At 40.2% G+C, this 24857-nt stretch overlaps 1 protein-coding gene across 1 annotated transcript in view; it reads left to right on the top strand.

Annotated features, from left to right (window-relative positions):
• LOC126253495 (nuclear pore complex protein Nup153) overlaps nucleotides 1–24857 on the top strand; it is a 129281-nt gene that overhangs the window by 4947 nt on the left and 99477 nt on the right. The window contains exons 3-6 of the mRNA XM_049954877.1: nucleotides 20398–20646; nucleotides 20734–20856; nucleotides 20949–21067; nucleotides 21142–21255. Of these exons, the coding sequence (XP_049810834.1) occupies nucleotides 20398–20646; nucleotides 20734–20856; nucleotides 20949–21067; nucleotides 21142–21255 (605 nt within the window). The remainder of the gene's footprint in view (nucleotides 1–20397; nucleotides 20647–20733; nucleotides 20857–20948; nucleotides 21068–21141; nucleotides 21256–24857) is intronic.

The following is a 24857-nucleotide window of genomic DNA, read 5'->3' as shown; positions in this document are numbered from 1 at the left end:
ACCTGAAATCTACTGAGTGGTTGCAAAGATTTGAAAAATTCTTTTTGATGTTGTATTGACTACTACATCCATCTGAAAAGTATATGAGCTTCTCAACCTTGTCTTTTGTCTAATCCACACATGGACAACCAAAATGTTGTGCTCAAAGTAGTTGCTTTGAATGCAAATTTAAGAACTGTAAACTTCGCCGGCCGGTTCTAGGCGCTACAGTCTGGAACCGCGCGACCGCTACTGTCACAGGTTCAAATCCTGCCTCGGGCATGGATGTGTGTGATGTCCTTAGCTGATGACCTCAGAAGTTAAGTCCCATAGTGCTCAGAGCCATTTGAACTGTAAACTTTATCTTTCTCACTTAGGCACTGGTACCTGCTCATTGACCTAATGGTATCCTAGTGTTTCATCCTGAACCACAAATGTAGTTTTCTGCAAAATCAGCTAGGAGTAGGCATTCAGTATCAAAAAGTTGTGCTTTTTTGTTCTTCAGAAAGTTGCTTTAGATGTCAGAAACATAGTGGTGACTTCGAGATTTTCTAAGATGTCAATTAAAGGTACAAAGTACTCTACCTGAGATTTAACCACTGTTGCCATTTCAGCCCTGTTGGTTGCGACCTACTGTTTGAAGGTAACAGTGTTGGGCATTTTCTCTTCAGATTGATGATATAAACAAACACATATGGAGTGTGTTCCTGAGGAGCCAGCCTAAACACACCACTTAGTGTCAAGATCACAAAACTTTGACGTTCCAATTTTACATTCAGGATGAGCATTTATGAAAGCTACATAAAGTTCATCTAAATTTGACACCACTAGTCGCTTCTCCTTTGTTACTTTAACTTGATATATAACAACGCTTTATAATGTATTTGCTTTCCAGGCACATTATGCTATTTTCATCATCTTCAGGAAAATGCTGGATCTTATCATTTGTTTCTTCATTTATACCTACCCCTTCCTTCCTTCTTTCCTAAAACTGTTAAAATGCCTTGCTCTTTCACCAATTTTTATGTTAGTCTAACCAAACAATCAGAAACAATGAACTCGTGAACTATTTTTGCTCTTAACCATGAGTCAGGCAACAAACTTAAAATTTTATTTTTTTCCTCTTTCGGTGTCACTAAACACATACTTTTCATTTCTTGATTAAGCTCAAAAATTCAGTGTCAGATGATTCTAGAGATGGGTTTTCTTCTTTTTTAGAAGTGCTGTTGGTGTATGGGTGTATGCATTATTAAAGCGTGATCCTAAGTCTTTTCTAATTTTGTCTTAAATTCCTTGTATCTTGCTTTCGATAACTGCTTTTCTTTTTCTGCTACTCAGTTTTTGTATTTTCAAAGCAGGAGATACTTCTAAATTAGAACAAGCAAATTTCCATTTGCTAATCACTTCCTCATTAGTAATACAATGTCATTAATAAGGTTACATGACTCTGGTTCTGAATTCAAGTGAAATATTTTTGAGTAACAATTTGGGCACAGGGAATTTCCAGAATTCACATTGTTGCTCGGGAAGCTGTTTACTTCACACTTAACAGGGCAGATGTTCAAGTTTTATTTCCCTCAAACCATTAATAACTGGTTTTTTTTATGAATTTTGAGTGTATCAGGGCATTTTTTTCCAAAAATGTGAGTGTACTTCAGAAGGTATTTTTTCTCTGGTACTCACAAACTGGTGATACAGAAGAACTTTCTCATAATTTAAACAAAGTTTGTCTATTTCCATCAAAGTCATTAACATTTTTTAAGTTTTTTGAAACGTAACCATAAACTGATTTGTGACACACCTCACGATCTGTCAAATAGAGCACTATTCGTTCATTTTATTGCGTTCCAATTAGTCTTTCAAATTTATTTACTATTAAGTTTTCAACTTATTTTAGTTAGTTAAAAATCACACTCACGACAATCGCACATAAAATATCCTACATTCTCAATGAAGTATGTACATCCACTCTAACAGAAGTTCCTGAATAGACCACAACGAATTTCATGGGGGACCCAGTTCATGTACCAACTTGTCAATGACTGCAGGCTCCTGTGCAGACTTGCTACTCTGCCCACTGAGCTCTTGTACACACTTGTCTTGAGGACTAAACTCGTGCAGAAAACTGTAGCCTTCTCAACAATAGAGAAATTTGAAATGTTTATTGTTTTGCTTTTATCATTTTGAACTTGTAATAATGTGCTACTTAATTGAGGGTAAACCTAGATTAAATGAGAAATTTTTGACGTAGAACTAAAGCAGAAACTCCTATTATTTGATACTCTATTATTAAAATAAATAATAATAATTAAATATAGGGTGATAGGGCTAACTCAATATAGGTTACTACTAACTTTTGTTACAGCGAAACAATAAACGATTTAATTAGGCAACAACTATAAAATCTGTTGTAGTGTAATGTGAATTATTTCCTTGTTTTCAAAAATTCATACCTTTGTTCACAGTCAAATATCAATATTGAGATTTTTACAGTACTTTGCTATTTTATAGGTGTACAAAATATGCAAAAATCAAATTTTTATATTCAGTCCCACCAGTGATAACTAGCCCCAAACTTTACAAAAAATAAAGATTTTAAAATTTCAAAAATATATTGAAAGTTAAGGAAACATTTGTCATTGTTCTAGCTGTATATAAGGCTAGTAGTTTATAATATCTAACTACATAAAAAAATACTCTGAAAAATCATTGCTTAGTTGTTATTTTTGGCTTTAAAAAGTGAATTTTCTAAATTTTCAGTAGGAAACTTTGGAGGATGAAATTCATGTTAAGGTCTGAATAAGCCATGGCTCCCTGCATGCCATCATCAAAAACCACATGCATTACTGCAGCATTTCTACGCAGAGGGTCTCGCATCACCTGACAGAGGAACAAAAGATGGACAGAATGAGTCATCTGCAGTACTTTGATGGACATGACTTTCTGTCCTCTATTGTAACTGGGGACGAAATGTGGTGCCACTAATTCAAGCCCAGTTGCAAACGGCGGCCAAAGTGCAAACATCCCACATCTCCCCTGGCAGAGGATCCCGGCTGTTCATACAAGTTTCTTTAAGGCCATAATGACTTCCCTCTTCGGCTGCAGGGTTCCTCTGCGCGTTGAGTTCCTCAAACCTGGAACCATAATCATTGCACACCACTAAGAAGACACTTTGCAGAAGCTGCAACGCGCTTTAGTCATAAGTGCCCTGAAATTCTGTCGGGCGGAATCTGTGGCTCTGTCGGTGGCCAGCCATATTCTACAAAACAGTAATTAGTTCCATAGGTTTAGTGTTGTGTGTGTTCAGTTTTCATTTGACTGCCCTGAAGAATTTGAGATGACTTCCAGCCTTGCATCTCAATCCTTCTTAAAAAACCTTAATCCTACTCCCAACATCACCACTGCTGAAGCCCAGGCTATCCGTGATCTGAAGGCTGACCGATCCATCGTCATTCTTCCAGCGGACAAGGGTTCTACGACAGTGGTAGTTGATCGTCGGGAGTATGTGGCTGAGGGACTGCGTCAGCTTTCAGACAACACCACATACAAAGTTTGCCAAGGTAACCCCATTCCCGATGTCCAGGCGGAGCTTCAAGGAATCCTCAGAACCTTAGGCCCCCTGCAAAACCTTTCACCTGACTCCATCAACCTCCTGACCCCACCGACACCCCGCACCCCTACCTTCTACCTTCTTCCTAAAATCCACAAACCCAATCATCCCGGCCGCCCCATTGTAGCTGGTTACCAAGCCCCCACAGAACGTATCTCTGCCTACATAGATCAACACCTTCAACCCATTACATGCAGTCTCCCATCCTTCATCAAAGACACCAACCACTTTCTCGAACACCTGGAATCCTTACCCAATCTGTTACCCCCGGAAACCATCCTTGTAACCATTGATGCCACTTCCTTATACACAAATATTCCACACGTCCAGGGCCTCGCTGCGATGGAGCATTTCCTTTCATGCCGATCACGTGCCACCCTACCTAAAGCCTCTTTCCTCATTACCTTAGCCAGCTTCATCCTGACCCACAACTTCTTCACTTTTGAAGGCCAGACATACCAACAATTAAAGGGAACAGCCATGGGTACCAGGATGGCCCCCTCATACGCCAACCTATTCATGGGTCGCTTAGAGGAAGCCTTCTTGGTTACCCAGGCCTGCCAACCCAAAGTTTGGTACAGATTTATTGATGACATCTTCATGATCTGGACTCACAGTGAAGAAGAACTCCAGAATTTCCTCTCCAACCTCAACTCCTTTGGTTCCATCAGATTCACCTGGTCCTACTCCAAATCCCATGCCACTTTCCTTGACGTTGACCTCCACCTGTCCAATGGCCAGCTTCGCACGTCCGTCCACATCAAACCCACCAACAAGCAACAGTACCTCCATTATGACAGCTGCCACCCATTCCACATCAAACGGTCCCTTCCCTACAGCCTAGGTCTTCGTGGCAAACGAATCTGCTCCAGTCCGGAATCCCTGAACCATTACACCAACAACCTGACAACAGCTTTCGCATCTCGCAACTACCCTCCCGACCTGGTACAGAAGCAAATAACCTAGCCACTTCCTCATCCCCTCGAACCCAAAATCCCCCACAGAAGAACCACAAAAGTGCCCCACTTGTGACAGGATACTTTCCGGGACTGGATCAGATTCTGAATGTGGCTCTCCAGCAGGGATACGACTTCCTCAAATCCTGCCCTGAAATGAGATCCATCCTTCATGAAATCCTCCCCACTCCACCAAGAGTGTCTTTCCGCCGTCCACCTAACCTTCGTAACCTGTTAGTTCATCCCTATGAAATCCCCAAACCACCTTCCCTACCCTCTGGCTCCTATCCTTGTAACCGCCCCCGGTGTAAAACCTGTCCCATGCACTCTCCTACCACCACCTACTCCAGTCCTGTAACCCGGAAGGTGTACACGATCAAAGGCAAAGCCACATGTGAAAGCACCCACGTGATTTACCAACTGACCTGCCTACACTGCGATGCATTCTATGTGGGAATGACCAGCAACAAACTGTCCATTCGCATGAATGGACACAGGCAGACAGTGTTTGTTGGTAATGAGGATCACCCTGTGGCTAAACATGCCTTGGTGCACGGCCAGCACATCTTGGCACAGTGTTACACCGTCCGGGTTATCTGGATACTTCCCACCAACACCAACCTATCCGAACTCCGGAGATGGAAACTTGCTCTTCAATATATCCTCTCTTCCCATTACCCACCAGGCCTCAATCTCCGCTAATTTCAAGTTGCCGCCACTCATACCTCACCTGTCATTCAACATCATCTTTGCCTCTTCACTTCCGCCTCGACTGACATCTCTGCCCGAACTCTTTGTCTTTAAATATGTCTGATTGTGTCTGTATATATATATATATATGTGTGTGTGTGTGTGTGTGTGTGTGTGTGTGTGTGTGTGGGTGGGTGGGTGGGGGTGTGTACCTGTCCTTTTTTCCCCCTAGGGTGGGTCTTTCCACTCCCGGGATTGGAGTGGCTCCTTGCCCTCTCCCTTAGAGCCCGCATCCTTTCGTCTTTCCCTCTCCTTCCCTCTTTCCTGATGAGGCAACAGTTTGTTGCGAAAGCTTGAATTTTGTGTGTGTGTGTGTGTGTGTGTGTGTGTGTGTTTGTGTTTGTTTGTGTGTCTATCGACCTGCCAGCGCTTTCGTTCGGTAAGTCACATCATTTTTGTTTTTAGATAAATTCTTCAGGGCAGTCAAATGAAAACCGAACACACACAACACTAAACCTATGGAACTAATTACTGTTTTTTAGAATATGGCTGGCCAGTGACAGAGCCACAGATATATATATAAAACAAAGATGATGTGACTTACCGAACGAAAGTGCTGGCAGGTCGATAGAAACACAAACATACACACAAAATTCAAGCTTTCGCAACAAACGGTTGCTTCATCAGGAAAGAGGGAAAGACGAAAGGATGTGGGTTTTAAACTCTTTGCTTTTACAAATGTTTGCTTGTGTCTGTGTATGTGCGGATGGATATGTGTGTGTGTGCGCGAGTGTATACCTGTCCTTTTTTCCCCCTAAGGTAAGTCTTTCCGCTCCCGGGATTGGAATGACTCCTTACCCTCTCCCGTAAAACCCACATCCTTTCGTCTTTCCCTCTCCTTCCCTCTTTCCTGATGAGGCAACAGTTTGTTGCGAAAGCTTTAATTTCGTGTGTATGTTTGTGTGTGTATCGACCTGCCAGCACTTTCGTTCGGTAAGTCACATCATCTGTATTTTTAGATATATTTTTCCCACGTGGAATGTTTCCCTCTATTTTTTATATTTCCACAAGTTACTGGTTATGAACTGCAGATTAAAACTGAAGAAACAGTAAATATGCAGGAATTTGAGAAGATGGTATCTGAATAAACTGAAAGAACCAGAGGTTGTAGAGAGTTTCAGAGGGAGCATTGTGGAACAATTGATAAGAACAGGGGAAAGGAATACAATAGAAGAATAATGGGTAGCTTTGAGACATGAAATAGTGAATGCAGCTGAGAATTGAGTAGGTAGAAGGACGAGGGCTTGTAGAAATCCTTCGGTAACAAAAGAGACATTGAATTTAATTGAGGAAAGGAGAAAATACAAAACTGCAATAAATTAAGCAGGCAAAAGGAAACACAAACTTTTGAAAAATTAAATTGACAGGAAGTGTAAAATGGTTAAGCAGGAAGACTAGAGGACAAATGTAAGGGTGTGGAAGCATATGTCACTAGGTGTAAGACAGTTACTGCTTACTGGAAAATCAGAGAGACTTTTGGAGAAGAGAGAACCACCTGTATGAATGTCAAGAGCTCCGATGGAAAACCATTCCTAAGCAAAGAAGGGAAAGAAGAAAGGTGGAAGGGGTAATTTAGAGTCTATACAAGGGAATGTACTTGTGGGCAGTGTTATGGAAATGGAAGATATAAAGGAAGATAAGGGTACATATGATACTGCATGAAGAATTTGATAAAGCACTGAAAGACGTTAGTTGAAACAAGGCCTTGGGAGTAGACCGCCTCTTTTAGAGCTACTGATAGCATTGGTGAGCAATATGTATGAGACAGGTGAAATACCCTCAGATCTCAGGAAGAATATAGTAAAACCAATTCCAAAGAAAGAAGGCATTGACAGATCTGAAAATTACTCAACTATCTATTTAATAAGTCTCAGCTGCAAGATACCAACACGAATCCTTTACAGAAGAATGAAAAAAATGGTAGAAGCTGAACTTGGGTAAGATCAGTTTGGGTTCTGGAGAAAGGTAGGAACATGCAAGGCAGTACTGCCCCTACGACTTCCAGTAGATGATAGGTTAAGGGAAAGCAAACCTATGTATGTAGCATTTGTAGACTTTTGACAGTGTTGACTGGAATACTCTCTTTCAGATTATAAAGGTGGCAGGGGTAAAATATAAGGAGCAAAAGGCTATTTACAACTTGTATGGGAACCAGATGGCAGTTATGAGTCAAGGGGCATGAAAGAGAAGCGTTGGTTGAGAACAGAGTGAGTTAGCGTTGTAGCCTACCCCCAATGTTATTCAGTCTGGATATTGAGTAAGCAGTAAAGGAAACTGAAGAAAAATTTGGAGTAAGAATTAAAGTCCAGAAAGAAGAAACAAAGACTTTGAAGTTTGCCGATGACATTGTAATTCTGTCAGAGACAGCAAAGGACCTGGAAGGGCAGTTGAATGGACAGTGCCTTGAAAGGAGTATATAAGATGAACATCAACAAAAGCAAAGTGAGGATAATGGAATATAGTAGAATGGAATCGGATGATGCTGAGGGAATTAGATTAGGCAATGAGACACTTAAAAGTAGTAGAAGAGTTTTGATTTTTGGTGAGCAAAATAACTGATGATGGATGTAGTAGAGAGGACATAAAATTTAGACTGGCAGTGGCACGAAAAGTGTTGCCGAAGAAGAGAAATTTGTTAACATCGAGTATAGAGTTAAGTGTCAGGAAGTGGTTTCTGAAAGTATTTGTATGGAATGTAGCCGTGTATGTAAGTGAAACATGAACGATAAACAGTTTAGACAAGAACAGAATAGTAGCTTTTGAAATGTGGTGCTACAGGAGAATGCTGAAGATTAGTTGGGTAGATCGCATAACTAATGAGGTGGTACTGAATAGAATTGTGGAGAAGAAAAATTTGTGGTACAATCTGACTAAAAGAGGAGGTTGGTTGGTAGGACACAGTCTGAGGCATCAAAGGATCACCAATTTAGAACTTAAGGGAAGCGTGGGGAGTAAAAATCGTCGAGGGAGGTCAAGAGATAAATACATTAAGCGGATTCAGAGGAATGTAGGTTGCAGTAGTTACTCGAAGATGAAGGGGCTTGCATGGAATAGATTAGCATGGAGAGCTGCCTGAAACCAGTCCTTGGACAGAAGACCACACCACCACATTGATTAAAAATATGAAAACGTTCAAGAATATTGCAAAAGTAGAGACCAAATTACTCCGGATGTCGGTGCAATGTCATGTCTGTCAAAAAGTGATCATTATCACTTCACACAGTTCAGAACTGAACACTGTAAATAAACTTATAAGGGACTACCTATCTTACAAAGGGACTGCCTATCTTACAGAAAGGTGTATTTATAGTATTTGTGTTATGGAACTAGGAGTGGTAGTAAATGATTGTATTATAACAAAGTTAAAAATGCTCTTTATTGACAAAATAAATATGGTAAATTCATTACTTTCCTGGGAACTGAAATAATAAAATATTGGTGTACTAAATATAGGCATTTATTCACTTGCAGTAATAAATACATGCACAGTAAATGTCTTTTAAAAGCCAATACAGAATTGGCCTTCAGCTTCATCTTTTACATATTATTTTCGTTCAAAGTCCTACATAACTTTCTCCCTCAATGATTCTGACTGCGGTTTCTGTGACCTACATTTGTTTTTATTTGTCTCTACAGCACAGTAAATCTAAGTAATTCTTCATATATCTAAAAAGAAAGATGATGAGACTTACCAAACAAAAGCGCTGGCAGGTCGATAGACACACAAACAAACACAAATATACACACAAAATTCAAGCTTTCGCAACAAACTGTTGCCTCATCAGGAAAGAGGGAAGGAGAGGGAAAGACGAAAGGATGTGGGTTTTAAGGGAGAGGGTAAGGAGTCATTCCAATCCCGGGAGCGGAAAGACTTACCTTAGGGGGAAAAAAGGACAGGTATACACTCGCGCGCACACACACACACACACACATATCCATCCACACATACAGACACAAGCAGACATATGTCTGCTTGTGTCTGTATGTGTGGATGGATATGTGTGTGTGTGTGTGTGTGTGTGTGTGTGCGAGTGTATACCTGTCCTTTTTTCCCCCTAAGGTAAGTCTTTCCGCTCCCGGGATTGGAATGACTCCTTACCCTCTCCCTTAAAACCCACATCCTTTCGTCTTTCCCTCTCCTTCCCTCTTTCCTGATGAGGCAACCGTTTGTTGCGAAAGCTTGAATTTTGTGTGTATATTTGTGTTTGTTTGTGTGTCTATCGACCTGCCAGCGCTTTTGTTTGGTAAGTCTCATCATCTTTCTTTTTAGATATATTTTTTCCACATAAGTAATTCTTCATTTTGAAATATGTACTGAGTCTATTGTGAGGGAATGCTCATTAGAAATGTAACATTCGGCTGAAACCTTTGTTACTTGTCACAAGAACAAAGATGAGGAAGACACTCTAACATGAATAGGATAACTTTGGATGCTAGTGGAAGATGAAATTCCATCAATGTCAAGCTGTTTTATTTCAGTCTTTGATGTACTGTACTGTACTGTACTGTACTGTCCTGTCCTGTCCTGTCCTGTCAGAGGAATATATGAATTTTGTGAACTGAAATACATTGCTGTTACTACTTCAAGTGATGTCTAGTGTGGTGTGTCAGTTTTATTTCTCAGCCCTGTCAGGGAATTGAGACAAAATTGAGTGTAATTTATTTTTGGGTTTACTCTGTGTTGTTGTGTAATATATTTTCTCTGTGGTCACTTATTTCACTGTCCGCCCCAGTTGATCAAAATCCAAATAACCATGTTCTGCTCTTGCTAGTGGACTTCTCGTTGCAGTTTTCAGTGGTATAGGCTGAAAGAGAGCTGGATCCTCAATTTTACATATTGCCCAACAGTATTTCTTCTTCAACACGAATCTGTTTAAACTTCTTTATACATTGAGTTGTCATTTTTTATTTTTACACACACACACACACACACACACACACACACACACACACACACACACACACACACACTCTTTCTCTCTCCATTTTCAGACAAAGAAGTAACAGTATTAAAACTTTTCTTTTGTTCTTTCTTCTATGGCATCACTATTGTTATTGTGAGCTCCATACTTCCATGGCTGCAACACACCTCCAAGCCGCGATATGTAGGAACAAGCGGCCCACAGCATGTAGACACTCTAAGCTTGATGACCCATCGTGCACATATTTGTTGTGTCCATGTACCTTGCATTCTTCTTCTTCTTCTTCCATTGGCACTACATCCCAGGACGGGACTTGGCCTCCTCATTAATTTTCCTCCATTTCCCCCTGGACTTTACTGCAGGCCTCCAGTTCTGGCAACCGACTCGGGCGGTGTCTTCTCCAACCTCGTCACTTCCTCTCAACTTCAGTCATCCTCTTGTGCTTCTTCCTCTAGGTTCACTGCAGCAGGCTTTCGTTACATGATCTGTCTCAGAGTTGTATTACATTCTCATCTCAATCAACGCAACTTAATGAACTGGACCACATCATCGTCCTTATAGCACTCGTAAAGCTCGTCATTCCTTCACCTACTCCAACTCCCATTTGCGCACACAGACTCTTGTCAGTATACTTCTTTTGTCTGATCTCAATCTGCTTTCACTCTGCTTTGTAATTGTCCATGTTTCTGAGCCATATGTAAGTTCTGGGCCTATCTGCATTTTATAGTCGGCACTTAGTCTCTCGTGTAGAAGCTTGGATTTTAAATGTTGTAGTATTCCAAAATAACATTGATTAGAACCATTTTTGTGGGCTGTAATTTCGGTCCAAGTGCTGCCACTTGGCTCCTATCTTTGCGCCCAGATAAGTGAAACATTCCACTCGTTCAACAGTAATTTTATAGGTTAATGTGGGCTGTAAGGGTTGGTTTGTACCATTATACATGTACTTGGTCTTTCCTTCACTAATTTTCAAGCCCATCTTCCGTGCATTCAGTTTTAGAGCTGAGAATGCATTTTGTAGATATCTAAACATTCTGCTCATTAGGTCCAAATCACCTGCATGTCCCAGCAGTTGTACAGACTTATAGTAGGTAGTACCTCTTGTCTGGATACTTGATTCACGTGCCACTTTTTTTGAGTGCCAGAGTAGGCAAGAAAGCCCATCCCCTTGTCTTAGCCCATTTCGTATGGAAAATTGGGGTGATAGCGTAGACTGCGCTCACACAGTACACTGGGGGTGCCTTAGGGTAGCCTCTATCAAACGCATCAACTTCCCAGGCACCCGAAGTTCCCGCATTGCCTCATAAAGTTTAGCGTGATTTATTGTTTCATACTCAGATTTGAAATCAATGAAAAGATGGTGCACACCAACATTAAATTCTTTGTTCCCCCCCCCCCCCCCCCCCCCCCCCCTCCGGAAAGTAAATATCTGGTTCACAGTTGACTTTCCTGCTCTGAGCACATCGATAACTTCCATTGATGTTTTTCTCTATGGGCGGGAGTCTGCTACACAAGATATTTGACAATACATGTAATATTTAGGAGTGATATGCCTCTGTTGTCACCACATGTAAATATATCTCCTTTCTTGTGTGTATCAAACACGCTATCCCTATATTCCATTCTTCTGGCAACTCTTTCTTTTCCGAGATGAGACACAAAATTTTGAATACCCTGCAATTTAAACTCAACTCCTGGCTTTGAATAGCTGCCGATGTTGTCAGTCCCTGGTGCTTTGTTGTTCTTCAGTCAGGCATTTGCTTTGTCTACTTCTTGAGGGGTGGGGACTACGGCATCATCAACTTCTTCGAAGTGTATTAGGATTTCTTCAATAGAGGGCTCTAGAGCATCCAACCATTCACTAAAATACTCTACCCAACGTTACAGTTTCTCTTGGTTGTCAGTTAGTAAATCCCCATTTTTACTTTTACATGTATTAATATGCAGCTTAAATGTTGTTCTTTCTATCAGTTTTCTGATAGGATTTTATGACATCATTTGTTTTCCAGTTAACTCCAATTCTTCAGTCAGCTTTCTTTCCCATTCCCTTTTCTTCTTCCGATGCAGTTCATTCTCTTCTTTCCTTTTGATAATTTCTTGACGCTAAATGTGTATAAGATTTCTCAAGCGTTTTCCTATAAGCCAGGTTTTTTCTCATAACTTATTCTCTTCTCTCATCAAATCAGGAATTCTGTGGTTGTTTTCCTTCTTTCCCTAGCACTACTTCTGCTGCCTTAATGACCGTGTCCCTGCAAGCACTTCATTTCTGATTCAGAGTATCACTTACACTAGAAGCGTTTAGTGCAAGATTTTCAGTAACGTTCTCATAGAGTATGTCTTAACAATCTCTTTATTTTTTAGCTTTGACAGCATATATTTTCTTCGAGGTGTTCCTTTCACTTTTCTTGCATTAGATATTTGAGCATGTAGTTTAGTAATTACATAAGGGTGGTCTGAATCCTCATTATTCCTCTGTAGGTATGTACATCTAGTAAGTTTGAGAAATGCCTGCCGTCAATAATTATTGATCATTTCGGTTGAAGATATGCTGATTAGGGCTACGTCATTTGCTTCATAGATCCTTTTGTGTGGGAACATAGTGCTACCTTCAGCCGTATTATGTGCTAGTGCAAATTGAACATCTCTGTGTCTGTTATCATATGTGTATTTGTGGGGGCTATGCTTTCCTATTGTGATGTAGCTTGCATTGCCTGCAATAATAATATACTGTTTATCTGACAGTATTTTATCCGAAACTTAACTTCACTAATAAAAATATTCATTAAATGTCACATTCTTCTTTCATCTTCTTTAAGGACAGATGTGTTAAACCTCAAGTGTTAATATAATTTAGTCACAGCAAAGCTTGTTTCTTTGGAATTAATCTGTCAAGGAGGAATTGATGTTGCATAAAGATATTACCAGCCAGCATAATGAATTTCAGCATATAAAGAATATAGTAAGGCATGCCCTCATAAATTTCATTGCAAAATATATATCCAAACACTATGGAGAAGAGCTGTGAAAGATGTATTGCTCCTAGCATAACTTTAAATAATCCTATTTTTATCCATAAATGGTTGAATAAGCTTCTTTCAAGAATTCATGAGGAGTAGAATTGAATTTGTGGTCCTGTGTGGTGGTGATGTATTTCAGTGACCTTAAAATAGGTAAAAAAATAACTGTTGCACTGAAAATCTAAATTGTGTTGTTTATTTATGGAGAAAAAAGTTGGCCAACTTCATCTACGTAGTTGTTGATTCCGTATCTGTCTGACATCTGTGCTAACGCGGGTGCCCTCTTCACTGTGAACAGTATTAGAGAATATGAAGGAACTGTCAGATTTTATACTTGACAAATGTATGATGATCTACATCCATACTCCGCAAGCCACCTAACTGTGTGTGGCGGAGGGTACCTTAAGTACCTCTATCGGTTCTACCTTCTATTCCAGTCTCGTATTGTTTGTGGAAATAAAGTGTGTCAGTATGCCTCTGTGTGGGCTCTAATCTCTCTGATTTTATCCTCATGGTCTCTTTGCGAGATATACGTAGGAGGGAGCCATATACTGCTTGACTCCTCGGTGAAGGTATGTTCTTGAAACCTCAACAAAAGCCCGTACTGAGCTACTGAGTGTCTCTGTCGCAGAGTCTTCCACTGGAGTTTATCTATCATCTCTGTAACGCTTTCGCAATAACTAAATGATCCTGTAACGAAACGCGCTACGCATCCCACACCGGTGAGCAGTATTCAAGCAGTGGGCGAACAAGTGTACTGTAACCTACTTCCTTTGTTTTCGGACTGCGTTTCCTTAGGATTCCTCCAATGAATCTCAGTCTGGCATCTCCTTTATCGACATAGTATTTTGTAGCATGAATATGATTTTGTTCTGACTGTATTTCATTGTCACAATTTTTAACCTTCTGCATTCATCAGCCCATAATATTTTCATCCTGGATCTTAAATTTGTCCTGAAGACCTGCGCCACTCAAATTTTATATTTGAAGGTTTTGTTGTAATTTCAAGTTCTGCAAAACCTTTCGTACCCCTTGGACCCAGCATGTTGTTGTTGTTGTTGTTGTTGTTGTGATCTTCAGTCCAGAGACTGGTTTGATGCAGCTCTCCATGCTACTCTATCCTGTGCAAGCTTCATCATCTCACAGTACCTACTGCAACCTACGTCCTTCAGAATCTGCTTAGTGTATTCATCTCTTGGTCTCCCTCTATGATTTTTACCCTCCACGCTGCCCTCCAATACTAAATTGGTGATCCATTGATGCCTCAGACTGTGTCCTACCAACCAACCTCTTCTTTTAGTCACATTGTACCACAAATTTTTCTTCTCCACAATTCTATTCAGTACCACCTCATTAGTTATGTGATCTACCCATCTAATCTTCAGCATTCTTCTGTAGCACCACATTTCAAAAGCTTCTATACTCTTCTTGCCCAAACTATTTATCGTCCATGTTTCACTTCCATACATGGCTACACTCCATACAAATACTTTCAGAAATGACTTCCTGACATTAAAATCTATACCCGATGTTAACAAATTTCTCTTCTTCAGAAACGCTTTCCTTGCCGTAGCCAGTCTACATTTTATATCCTCTCTACTTCGACCATCATTAGTTATTTTGCTCCCCAAATAACAAAACTCCTTTACTACTTTAAGTGTCTCATTTCCTAATCTAATTCCCTCATCAGCAACCGATTTAATTCGACTACATTCCATTATCCTCGTTTAGCTTTTGTTGATGTTCATCTTGTACCCTCCTTTCAAGGCACTATCCATTCCGTTTAACTGCTCTTACAAGTCCTTTGCTGTCTCTGACAGAATTACAATGTCATCGGCGAACCTCAAAGTTTTCATTTCTTCTCCATGGATTTTAATACCTACTCCGAATTTTTCTTTTGTTTCCTTTACTGCTTGCTCAATATACAGATTGAATAACATCAGGGATAGGCTACAACCCTGTGTCACTCCCTTCCCAACCACTACTTCCCTTTCATGCCCCTCGACTCCTATAACTGCCATGTGGTTTCTGTACAAATTGGAAATAGCCTTTCTCTCCCTGTATTTTACCCCTGCCACCTTCAGAATTTCAAAGAGGGTATTCCAATCAACATTGTGAAATGCTAGAAACGTAGGTTTGCCTTCCCTTAATCTATTTTATAAGATAAGTCGTAGGGTCAGTATTGCCTCACTTGTTCTAACATTTCAACGAAATCCAAACTGATGTACCCCGAGGTCAGCTTCTACCAGTTTTTCCATTTGTCTCTAAAGAATTCGTGTTAGTATTTTGCAGCCGTAGCTTATTAAACTGACAGTTCAGTAATTTTCACATCTGTCAACACCTACTTTCTTTGGGATTGGAATTATTATATTCTTCTTGAAGTCTGAGGGTATTTTGCCTGTCTCATACATCTTGCTCACCAGATGGTAGAGTTTTGTCAGGACTGGCTCTCCCAATGCTGTCAGTAGTTCTAATGGAATTTTGTCTATTCCTGGTGCCTTGTTTCGACTTACGTCTTTCACTGCTCTGTCAAACTCTACACGCAGTATCTTATCTCCTATTTCATCCTCACCTACATTCTCTTCCATTTCAATAATATTGTCCTCAAGAACGACGCCCTTGCATAGACCCTCTATATACTCCTTCCACCTTTCTGCTTTCCCTTCTTTGCATAGAACTAGGTTTCCATCTGAGCTCTTAGATATTCATGGAAGTAGTTCTCTTTTCTCCAAAGGTCTCTTTAATTTTCCTGTAGGCAGTATCTATCTTACCCCTAGTGATATGGGCCTCTACATCCTTACATTCGCCCTCTAGCCATCCCTGCTGAGCTATTCCTTACATCTGTCCTCTAGCCATCCCTGCTTAGCCATTTTGTACTTCCTGTCGATCTCATTTTTGAGATGTTTGTATTCATTTTCGCCTGCTTCATTTACAGCATTTTTGTATTTTCTCCTTTCATCAATTAAATTCAGTATCTCTTCTGTTACCCAAGGATTTCTATTAGCCCTCGTCTTTTTACCTACTTGATCCTCTGCTACCTTCACTATTTCATCTCTCAAAGCTACCCATTCTTCTTCTAGTGTATTTCTTCCCCCATTCTTTTCAGTCGCTCCCTAATGCTGTCCCTGAAGCTCTCCACAAACTCTGGTTTAGTCATTTTATCCAGGTCCCATCTCCTCAAATTCCCACCTTTTTGCAGTTTCTTCAGCTTCGATCTACAGTTCACAACCAGTACATTGTGGTCAGAGTCCACATCTGCCCCTGGAAATGTATTACAATTTAAAACCTGGTTCCTGAATCTCTGTCTTACCATTATATAATATATCTGAGACCTTCCAGTATCTCCAGGCTTCTTCCATGTATACAGCCTTCTTTCATGATTCTTGAACCAAGTGTTAGCTATGATTAAATTATGCTCTGCGCAAAATTCTACCAGGTGGCTTCCTCTTTCATTCCTTACTCCCATTCCATATTCACCTACTACATTTCCTTCTCTTCCTTTTCCTACTATCAAGTTCCAGTCACCCACAACTATTAAATTTTCGTCTCCCTTCACTGTCTGAATAATTTCTTTTATTTCATCATACATTTCATAAATCTCTTCATCATCTGCGAATCTAGTTGGCACATAAACATGTACTACTGTGGTAGGCGTGGGCTTCGTATCTATTTGGCCCCAATAATGTGTTCACTATGCTGTTTGTACTAGTTTACCAGCATTCCTATTTTCCTATTCATTATTAAACCTACTCCTGCTTTACCCCTATTTGATTTTGTGTTTATGACCCTGTATTCTCCTGACCAGAAGTCTCGTTCATCCTGCCACCGAACTTCACTAATTCTCACTATATGTAACTTTAACCTATCCATTTCCCTTTTTAAATTTTCTAACCTACCTGCCCGATTAAGGGATCTGACATTCCACGCTCCGTTCCGTAGAATGACAGTTTTCTTTCTCCTGATAACAACGTCCTCCTGAGTAGTCCCCAACCGGAGATCCGAATGGGGGACTATTTTACCTTCGGAATATTTTACCAAAGAGGACGCCATCATCATTTAACCATATAGTAAAACTGCATGCCCTAGGGAAAAATTACGGCTGTAGTTTCCCCCTTGCTTTCAGCCGTTCCCAGTACCAGCACAGCAAGGCCGTTTTGGTTAGTGTTACTAGGCCAGATCAGTCAATCATCCAGACAGTTGCCCTTGCAACTACTGAAAAGGCTGCTGCCCCTCTTCAGGAACCACACGTTTATCTGGCCTCTCAACAGATAGCCCTCCGTTGTGGTTGCACCTACGGTACAGCTATCTTTATCGCTGAGGCACTCAAGCCTCCCCACCAATGGCAAGTTCCATGGTTCATGGACCCAGCATAGTTCAGTTTTATTCTTAATAGGAAATGGCATTATCAGTTATGTCAATGAGGTCAACTGAACCTACCAGTACTGGATGTCAGCTTCATCCTGTAACTCAATGATGTGGTGCATGACATAATATGTAGTCAAATAGAGTGAGAATAGAATGCTGACAATATTTCTTTTTGGTCTGTATTATTTTTTGGACTTTAGATTTAGCGTGAGGTCTAGGTTATGTCGGACGATGACGGTCGGGTTGGGAAGGCCAGTGAATCTTATTATCAAATCTAAACTGTGATGATGACCTACTGATGTGTAGCATATAATATGATTGGATAGATAAAAAGGAGCTACTCATCAGGCAGCAATGGGAGCGCGCACACACACACACACACACACACACACACACACACACACACACACAGGCTTAACTTACCATATTTACTCGAATTTAAGCCGCACTCGAATCTAAGCCGCACCTGAAAAATGAGATTCGAAATCGAGGAAAAAAAATTTTCCCGAATCTAAGCCGCACCTGAAATCTGAGACTCGAAATTCAAGGGGAGAGAAAAGTTTTAGGCCGCACTTCCAAATCGAAACAAAGTTGGTCCATTGTAATATGAGACACAATTTAGGTTAAATGAATGATGATACAGCTGTAGTAGTTTGGTTGGAGTCGTAAGCTTAGCAGTTAAGCTTTACGAGGTAGCCGTTGTTATGCGTCAGGCGCTCAGTCCGTATTTATATGGGTACCCTTCCTTTTTCACGTGCTTCGTCTGGTTTGAATTGATTGCTTATTTTTCTTTAATCTGACAAGTGCAGTTCTCTTTGTTATAGGTGTTTCCGTCACTCAGAGCTGAAAATGTATTACTGTACTGTGTCATGCATTGTTTGTCGCATTCTGAAAATGAGGGTTTACGGCCTGTCGCCGCTCGCAGCGTGGCTTGCTTTTGTGCAAGCTACCGCCGCTTACAATTAAAAAAAAAAAAAAAAAACAGAGGAATCGTCTCATTAGCGAAACAATGGCAAGAGACTGCTATTCGTTGCTACTTACACTGCTGCTTTCTTTGATAATGATCAACAATAACCAAATAATAGACTGCGTATGATAGAAGATGTTCTGAACGAGAATTTAGCGAAAAATTTTTCCGTTTGTATATTCTTCCGCGTTTGCTGTTGTCTCACTCTAGCTTCGTAGTTTATTAGGCGGACAGGATTTAAATGAGATAGCAGCAAACATGAAAGAATACATGGCAAAATGTTTATATTCGTATTATTCTTATGGTGAAGAGAATACTGCATGTGATTCACAATTCATAAAAGTTCCTATTAGCAACCATTTCTTCTCACAGTTAGGAAAAAATTCAGAAAGCAGAGCTGGCCATATTGACAAATATCCCAAACAGTCTTGCCAGTCGGATTTTCGTAGTACATTGAAATGCTGCTACGTTCGAAGAGGAACAATACGGAATTTGTATTTACTTCGTTGGATAATGTATGAAAATGCAGTGGTCGAAACTCGGGGCGGAGAAAAAAAAGCTCGTCTTCCACCTTTTTTTTACTGACGCAGAGGTTTTGGTGCTAGTATTTGTCTTTGTGCCTGCGAAGCGCTACATATATTCGACGACAGAAGTTAGTTGTGGCGGCACCTACCAACATTTTTCAGAACTTCCGCTTACTTTTCACTCGATTCTAAGCCGCAGGCGGTTTTTTGGATTACAAAAACCGGAAAAAAAGTGCGGCTTAGATTCGAGTAAATACGGTACGCAGGCTTTCAGAGCCAGTGGCGCTTCTTCTGGTAGAAGAGGTGAAGGGGAAGGAAGAGGCGTGAAGGAAAACTACTGGAGTGGCTTAGAAAAGGGGTACAATTAGACCATTAATGTGACCTGCATTTTGTGGTCAGTGCAATTGTTGTAGAAAAATTTTGAGAATAAAAGTATTGATGATTTACCATAGACATACGAAAGAAGTAAGTGTGGACTATGACCTATGTAGTAGTATTACATAAAAATTTAAAAATAAAAGTTGTATCCCAATGAGTTGTAGCAAAATATAAATGGAAAATGTGAAGCAGAAAACAGTGTAGTTACAGATTTCAAATAAATGTTTTGGTTGTTCACAAAATCGAATGAAAAGTGTGGGAAGGTGCCAAATGTCAAAGAGCACCACCCTGTGTCAGTTGCCCCTAAGACTCTCCCTACCTTACTTCCTCCTGCACAGTTCCAGTCCTGAAGAAGGAATAAATCTTTTATTGGAAATGCTGTTATATCATCAAGATTCCTTTAATATTGGTAATTCCTAGCCATATTTTTTTTCATTTTTAATAAAATTTTCTCAGGATTTAGTCAAAGTGATCATGGTCATAGTGTGCAGCAGTCGAATCTAATAGCTGCTAAAGCAGTAAGTGCCAGAAATACTCCTCCCTCCTGACTCTTCTTTTGGGTTGTATCAGAGCATGTATGAAGACTTGTTATTGACATTTAGTTTTCATATAATAATGGCAGTATTCGGCAAATAAATGATTTGAGTCCAAGGCAATGCTGCTATGTAAAATGTACAACAAACTCAGTCTCTCTCTCTCTCTCTCTCTCTCTCTCTCTCTCTCTCTGTGTGTGTGTGTGTGTGTGTGTGTGTGTGTGTGTGTGTGTGTGTGTGTGTGTGTGCGCGCGCGTGTTCTCTACATTAATTGCATTGAGCCATACCATCCAGCATTTGAAAATGAGAGTTTTTGTTTGTGTGCATGATGTTATTGTTATTTTAGTTGTAATATTGAGGAAACTTACTTTTATTTCGTGTTCTCCTTTGTTACAGCATTGGTGGCAGAAAGACCAGAGACTGAATCGAGATATTCTCCTCAAAGGATTACTGATGACCCAGTACCTGGCCCTAGTGGCCTTAACAAACAGCAAATTAAATTAAATGCCGTAGCATCAGCAGGCCTTACAACTGATGGAATTAGTTCTGTCAGAGAGCATCGAAACATCAGGCCACGTCCATCTCTGTCAACTTATTTAAACCAATCTACTGTCAGCTCAGGAAGTGTTGACAGAAAAATAAATGGTATGACTGCAGGCTTCTGTAATTTCAGCTGTGTTCATGTTGTCAGGTTTTTTTCATTTCTGTAATGTACTTCTTACCTTTGTGTAGGAGATGATGTGTCGGAGAGTAGTGAATCGACAAGTGGATGCTCATCTCTCCCACACCGTGTGACTCATCAGACATCCGTTAATAATAGTGCATCAAATACAAAAAGAAACTTTGACAACACGAGTAAGCTTATATTTTGTTTCATGTTATGATGCGTTTTAAGTGTGTGTTTAGTGTTTAGCTTGTTATTGGCATGATATTCATTTTATTTGCAGCTCCCACGAACAGCAGGAGATTACTGTTACTTAATCGTACACGCAGTCCAAGAATGAACACTCCTTTGAACAGGAGGAGAAGTTTATTTAATGTATCAGCGTTTGGGTCTCCAAGTTTGGTTGGTATAGTTTAACATTGTAATTTTTGTTGTTTATATAAGCAATGCTGTAATGATTTCCCCTTGCATTCAAGGAATCGGATACCTCACTTTCAAGATCGGCTGTCATTAATTCACCATTTTATGCCGGGCGAACTGGTTACGGAGGTGCATCAGCATACAGACGCAGTCACGACTTTACGCCCGAGGTAAATAGTCATGATATAACCAGTTACTTTAACAGCTTTCACCCTACAAAACATGCAGGAGCAACACAATGCAACTCACTGCTAAGCTTATGTTCAGATTGGATGATATTGCTATAATCTACTGTGATTCACCATTTCTGGGTAGAGTCCTCAACATGTCAAAAACTAATTTGGGCGTTTATGTTTATTATTGTGGTATTCTGTGGATATTTTTTTGCAGAGGGCATGGCATACAATTATCATTTATGCAAGGAGGAAGGGAAAAAAATTCTCAACTTCAGTGACTCTCTCGCTCTTAACTTGTTATGTGTCAACTCTATCTTACATCATTTTCATTTCAGAACATGATAGTAATGTAACATATCTCACAGCGGTTGGGGGAATGATTTAATCTTGTAATGTCAGTAGTGTGGGTATATGAATTTGAACAATAACAGTGGAGCAATGCCTCTGTTCTTGCAGTGCTATCATGGAATCAATTGCTAATTTTCCTGCCATTGCTACTCTGAAACGAAACAAATTTTTTTGTCACCTGTAACTGTGATTTGGAATTTTTTTGTTGCACATCTAGCGATGTGTCTCAGTAGTTAAGGCACTGAACATACATTTGGAACAGGAAAGTGTAAATATCTGTTAAGGTTTTCAGTGGGCCCATAAATCAATAAAGGAGAAGCCACATATAATTCTTTCGAAAAGTATATGGTCAATATCTTTCTGTATCCTTTTCATATTGAATGTGTGTGCTGCTACGATCTTTCTGTTCAAAGGATTTTCAACCCTAACATTCCTTTTTTCATTTTGTAACATACCTGCAAGTTATCTGGGCATGCCATGAAATATTTGGATTTACACTGAAGAGCCAAAGAAAGTGATGTACGTGCCTAATATCCTGTAGGGCCACACGAGCATGCAGAAGTGCCGCAACCGTGGTATGGACTCTACTAATGTCTGAAGTAGTGCTAGAGGGAATTGACACCATGAATCCTGCAGGGCTGTCCATAAATCTGTAAGAGTGCAAGAGGGTGGAGATCTCTTCTGAACAGCACGTTGCAAGGCATCCCAGACAAGCTCAATAATGTTAATGTCCGAGGAGTGGGTAGCAGAAGTGTTTAAACTCAGAAGAGTGTTCCTGGAGCCACTCTGTAGCAATTCTGGATATGTGGGGTGTCACATTGTCCTACTGGAATTGCCCAAGTCTGTCAGAATGTACAATGGACATGAATGGATGCAAGTGATCAGACATTATGCTTATGTACGTGTTGCCTGTCAGTGTTGTATCTACATGTATCAGGGGTCCCATATCACTCCAACTTCACACGTTCCACACCGTTACAGATACAATTTGAAATAAGATTCGTGCACCTGGGCAACATGTTTCCAGTCATCAACAATCCAATGTCAGTGTTGACGGGCCCAGGCAAGACTTAAAGCTTTGTGTCATGTGGTCATCAAGGGTACACGAGTGGGCCTTCGGCTCTGAAAACCCGTATTGATGATGTCTTGCTGAAAGTTTCACACGCTGACACTTGTTGATGGCCCAGCATTGAAACCTGCAACAATTTTTGGAAGGGTTGCACTTCTGTCACAATTCTCTTGAGTCAGGTTGGTTCCATTCTAGCACTATCTTTTTCTGACCGCAGTGATGTTGGAAATCTGATGTTTTACCAGATTCCTGATATTCATGGTACACTCGTGAAATGGTCGTACAGGAAAATCCCCACTTGATCGCTACCTCTGAGATGCTGTGTCCCATCGGTCGTGCACCAACTGTAACATCACGTTCAAACTTGCTTAAATCTTGATAATCTACCACTTGCAGCAGCAGTAACCGATGTAACAACTGCGCCAGTCCCTTTTTGTCTTATGTAGGTGTTGCCAACCACAATGCCGTATTCTGCCTGTTTACGTACATCTGTATTTGTAGAAGCATGCCTATACCAGTTTCTTTGGTGCTTCAGTGTATGGTGATGTTGGTCTTCTTTTTTTTTTTCTTTCTTTCTTTTTCCACATTCTGCATGTAGGTGCCATATCAGTTTGGAATTTTTAAAATTGATTTTATTCTGAGAAGAAAACATTTTGTCAGTACTTGAACAAACAAGTTTGTCAGTAGTCAAACAATCAGGAAAAGGAAACCCTGCAGTCAAGCCCTGAAGACCATGTGACAGTCAGTCAACCCCTGTATCCGTCTCATCCATTCATCAGCTGTGGCATGGAGTGCTATGAAGTTGGCACATGGCAAACTCGGAAGTTGTGGACATATATTTCTACTTACGTTTGTTCATCTGAAAATTCATGATGTGCGTTTCCTCTTTTACCCCACAGAACTAACTACTTGTAAGCTTGAACAGTGACTTCATTAGTTGCCTGTTCCCTGGATCATTTGAACTGTCATTGAAATTATGTGGAATGAGTCACTTTGAAGAGAGACACTGTAATTTGATGCATGTAAAAGTGTAATATTGATTATATAGTAGTGCTGGCGACAGCAGAGTTTCCTCCAGTTATTAGGAAACACAGTAAGTTCAAATAGGCAGATAGAGCTTACTACCTTATTTTTATGAGAAATTCAGATTTTATCATATTTTTGTGTACTCTATAGGGAATAAAAGTAGCAGAAAGAAGAAAATTTTCTCAAATCTACTGTTACCTTTTGAATTCTTGGCAATAAAACATCGAAATTCATAATAGTGAATTATGTATAAAACTTGCTTTGTGTGTAGGAGAATGTGAGCAGACTTTTTTCTGAAAGGATAAAAGTGTCTCAAGAGTATGAAAATGTTTAAAAAATGCAGTTATATTTACAAGTAACACAAATATTGGTAGTTCTACATCCTCATCCTTTCCCTGAAAAGCAGAAGTAGTGAGTCGTCAAGGGGTGCAGACAGAGAAACAAAAGAAAACTTTCTAGCTTTTGGAATGAATAGCTTCTTGAGCTAGAACGTACCTACCATAATTCTACATATATGTCTATATTCCACAAGCCCCATTACGGTTGTTGCAGAGAATATTTTGTGAACCAGTGTCACTTCTCCCTTTTCTTCTTCCAGTCACATATGGTTCACGGAAGGGACGATTGCTGGTAAGCCTCTGTGTGGACACAAATCTCCCTAATTTTATCTTCATGGTCTTTTTGCAAGCTATACATAGGAGGTGGAAGCAGTATATTGGATAACTCTTCCAGGAACATATACTCTCTGAACTCGTTATTGATAGATCATACTGCAATGCACAATGCCTCTCTTGCGACGTCAGCCACTGGAGTTGGCTGAGCATCTCTGTGATACTCTCACGCTTACTAAATGAATCTGTAATGAAACATGCTGCTCTTTGCATCTTTTCTGTTTCTTCCGTTAATCCTACCTGGTATGGACATGCTATATACAAGTATTGGAGGTCAGGTGCGTGTTCCTTAAGCTACTTCCTTTGTGATGGACTATGTTTTCTGAGGAATAATGAATCCCAGTCCGGCATCTACCTTGCCTGCGCTTCATTTTATTGTGGTTGTTCAACTTCAAATCACTCTGTATGCATAGTCCTGGATGTTTTATGGAAGTAACTGCTTCCAGTGATTATCTCACAGTTGTGTAATTGCACAATAGCAG

This window comes from Schistocerca nitens, chromosome 1 (assembly GCF_023898315.1).
Source record: "Schistocerca nitens isolate TAMUIC-IGC-003100 chromosome 1, iqSchNite1.1, whole genome shotgun sequence".
Lineage (NCBI taxonomy): Eukaryota > Metazoa > Arthropoda > Insecta > Orthoptera > Acrididae > Schistocerca > Schistocerca nitens.
Note: the sequence above shows the minus strand (reverse complement) of the source record. Positions and strands in the feature narration are given on the sequence as shown.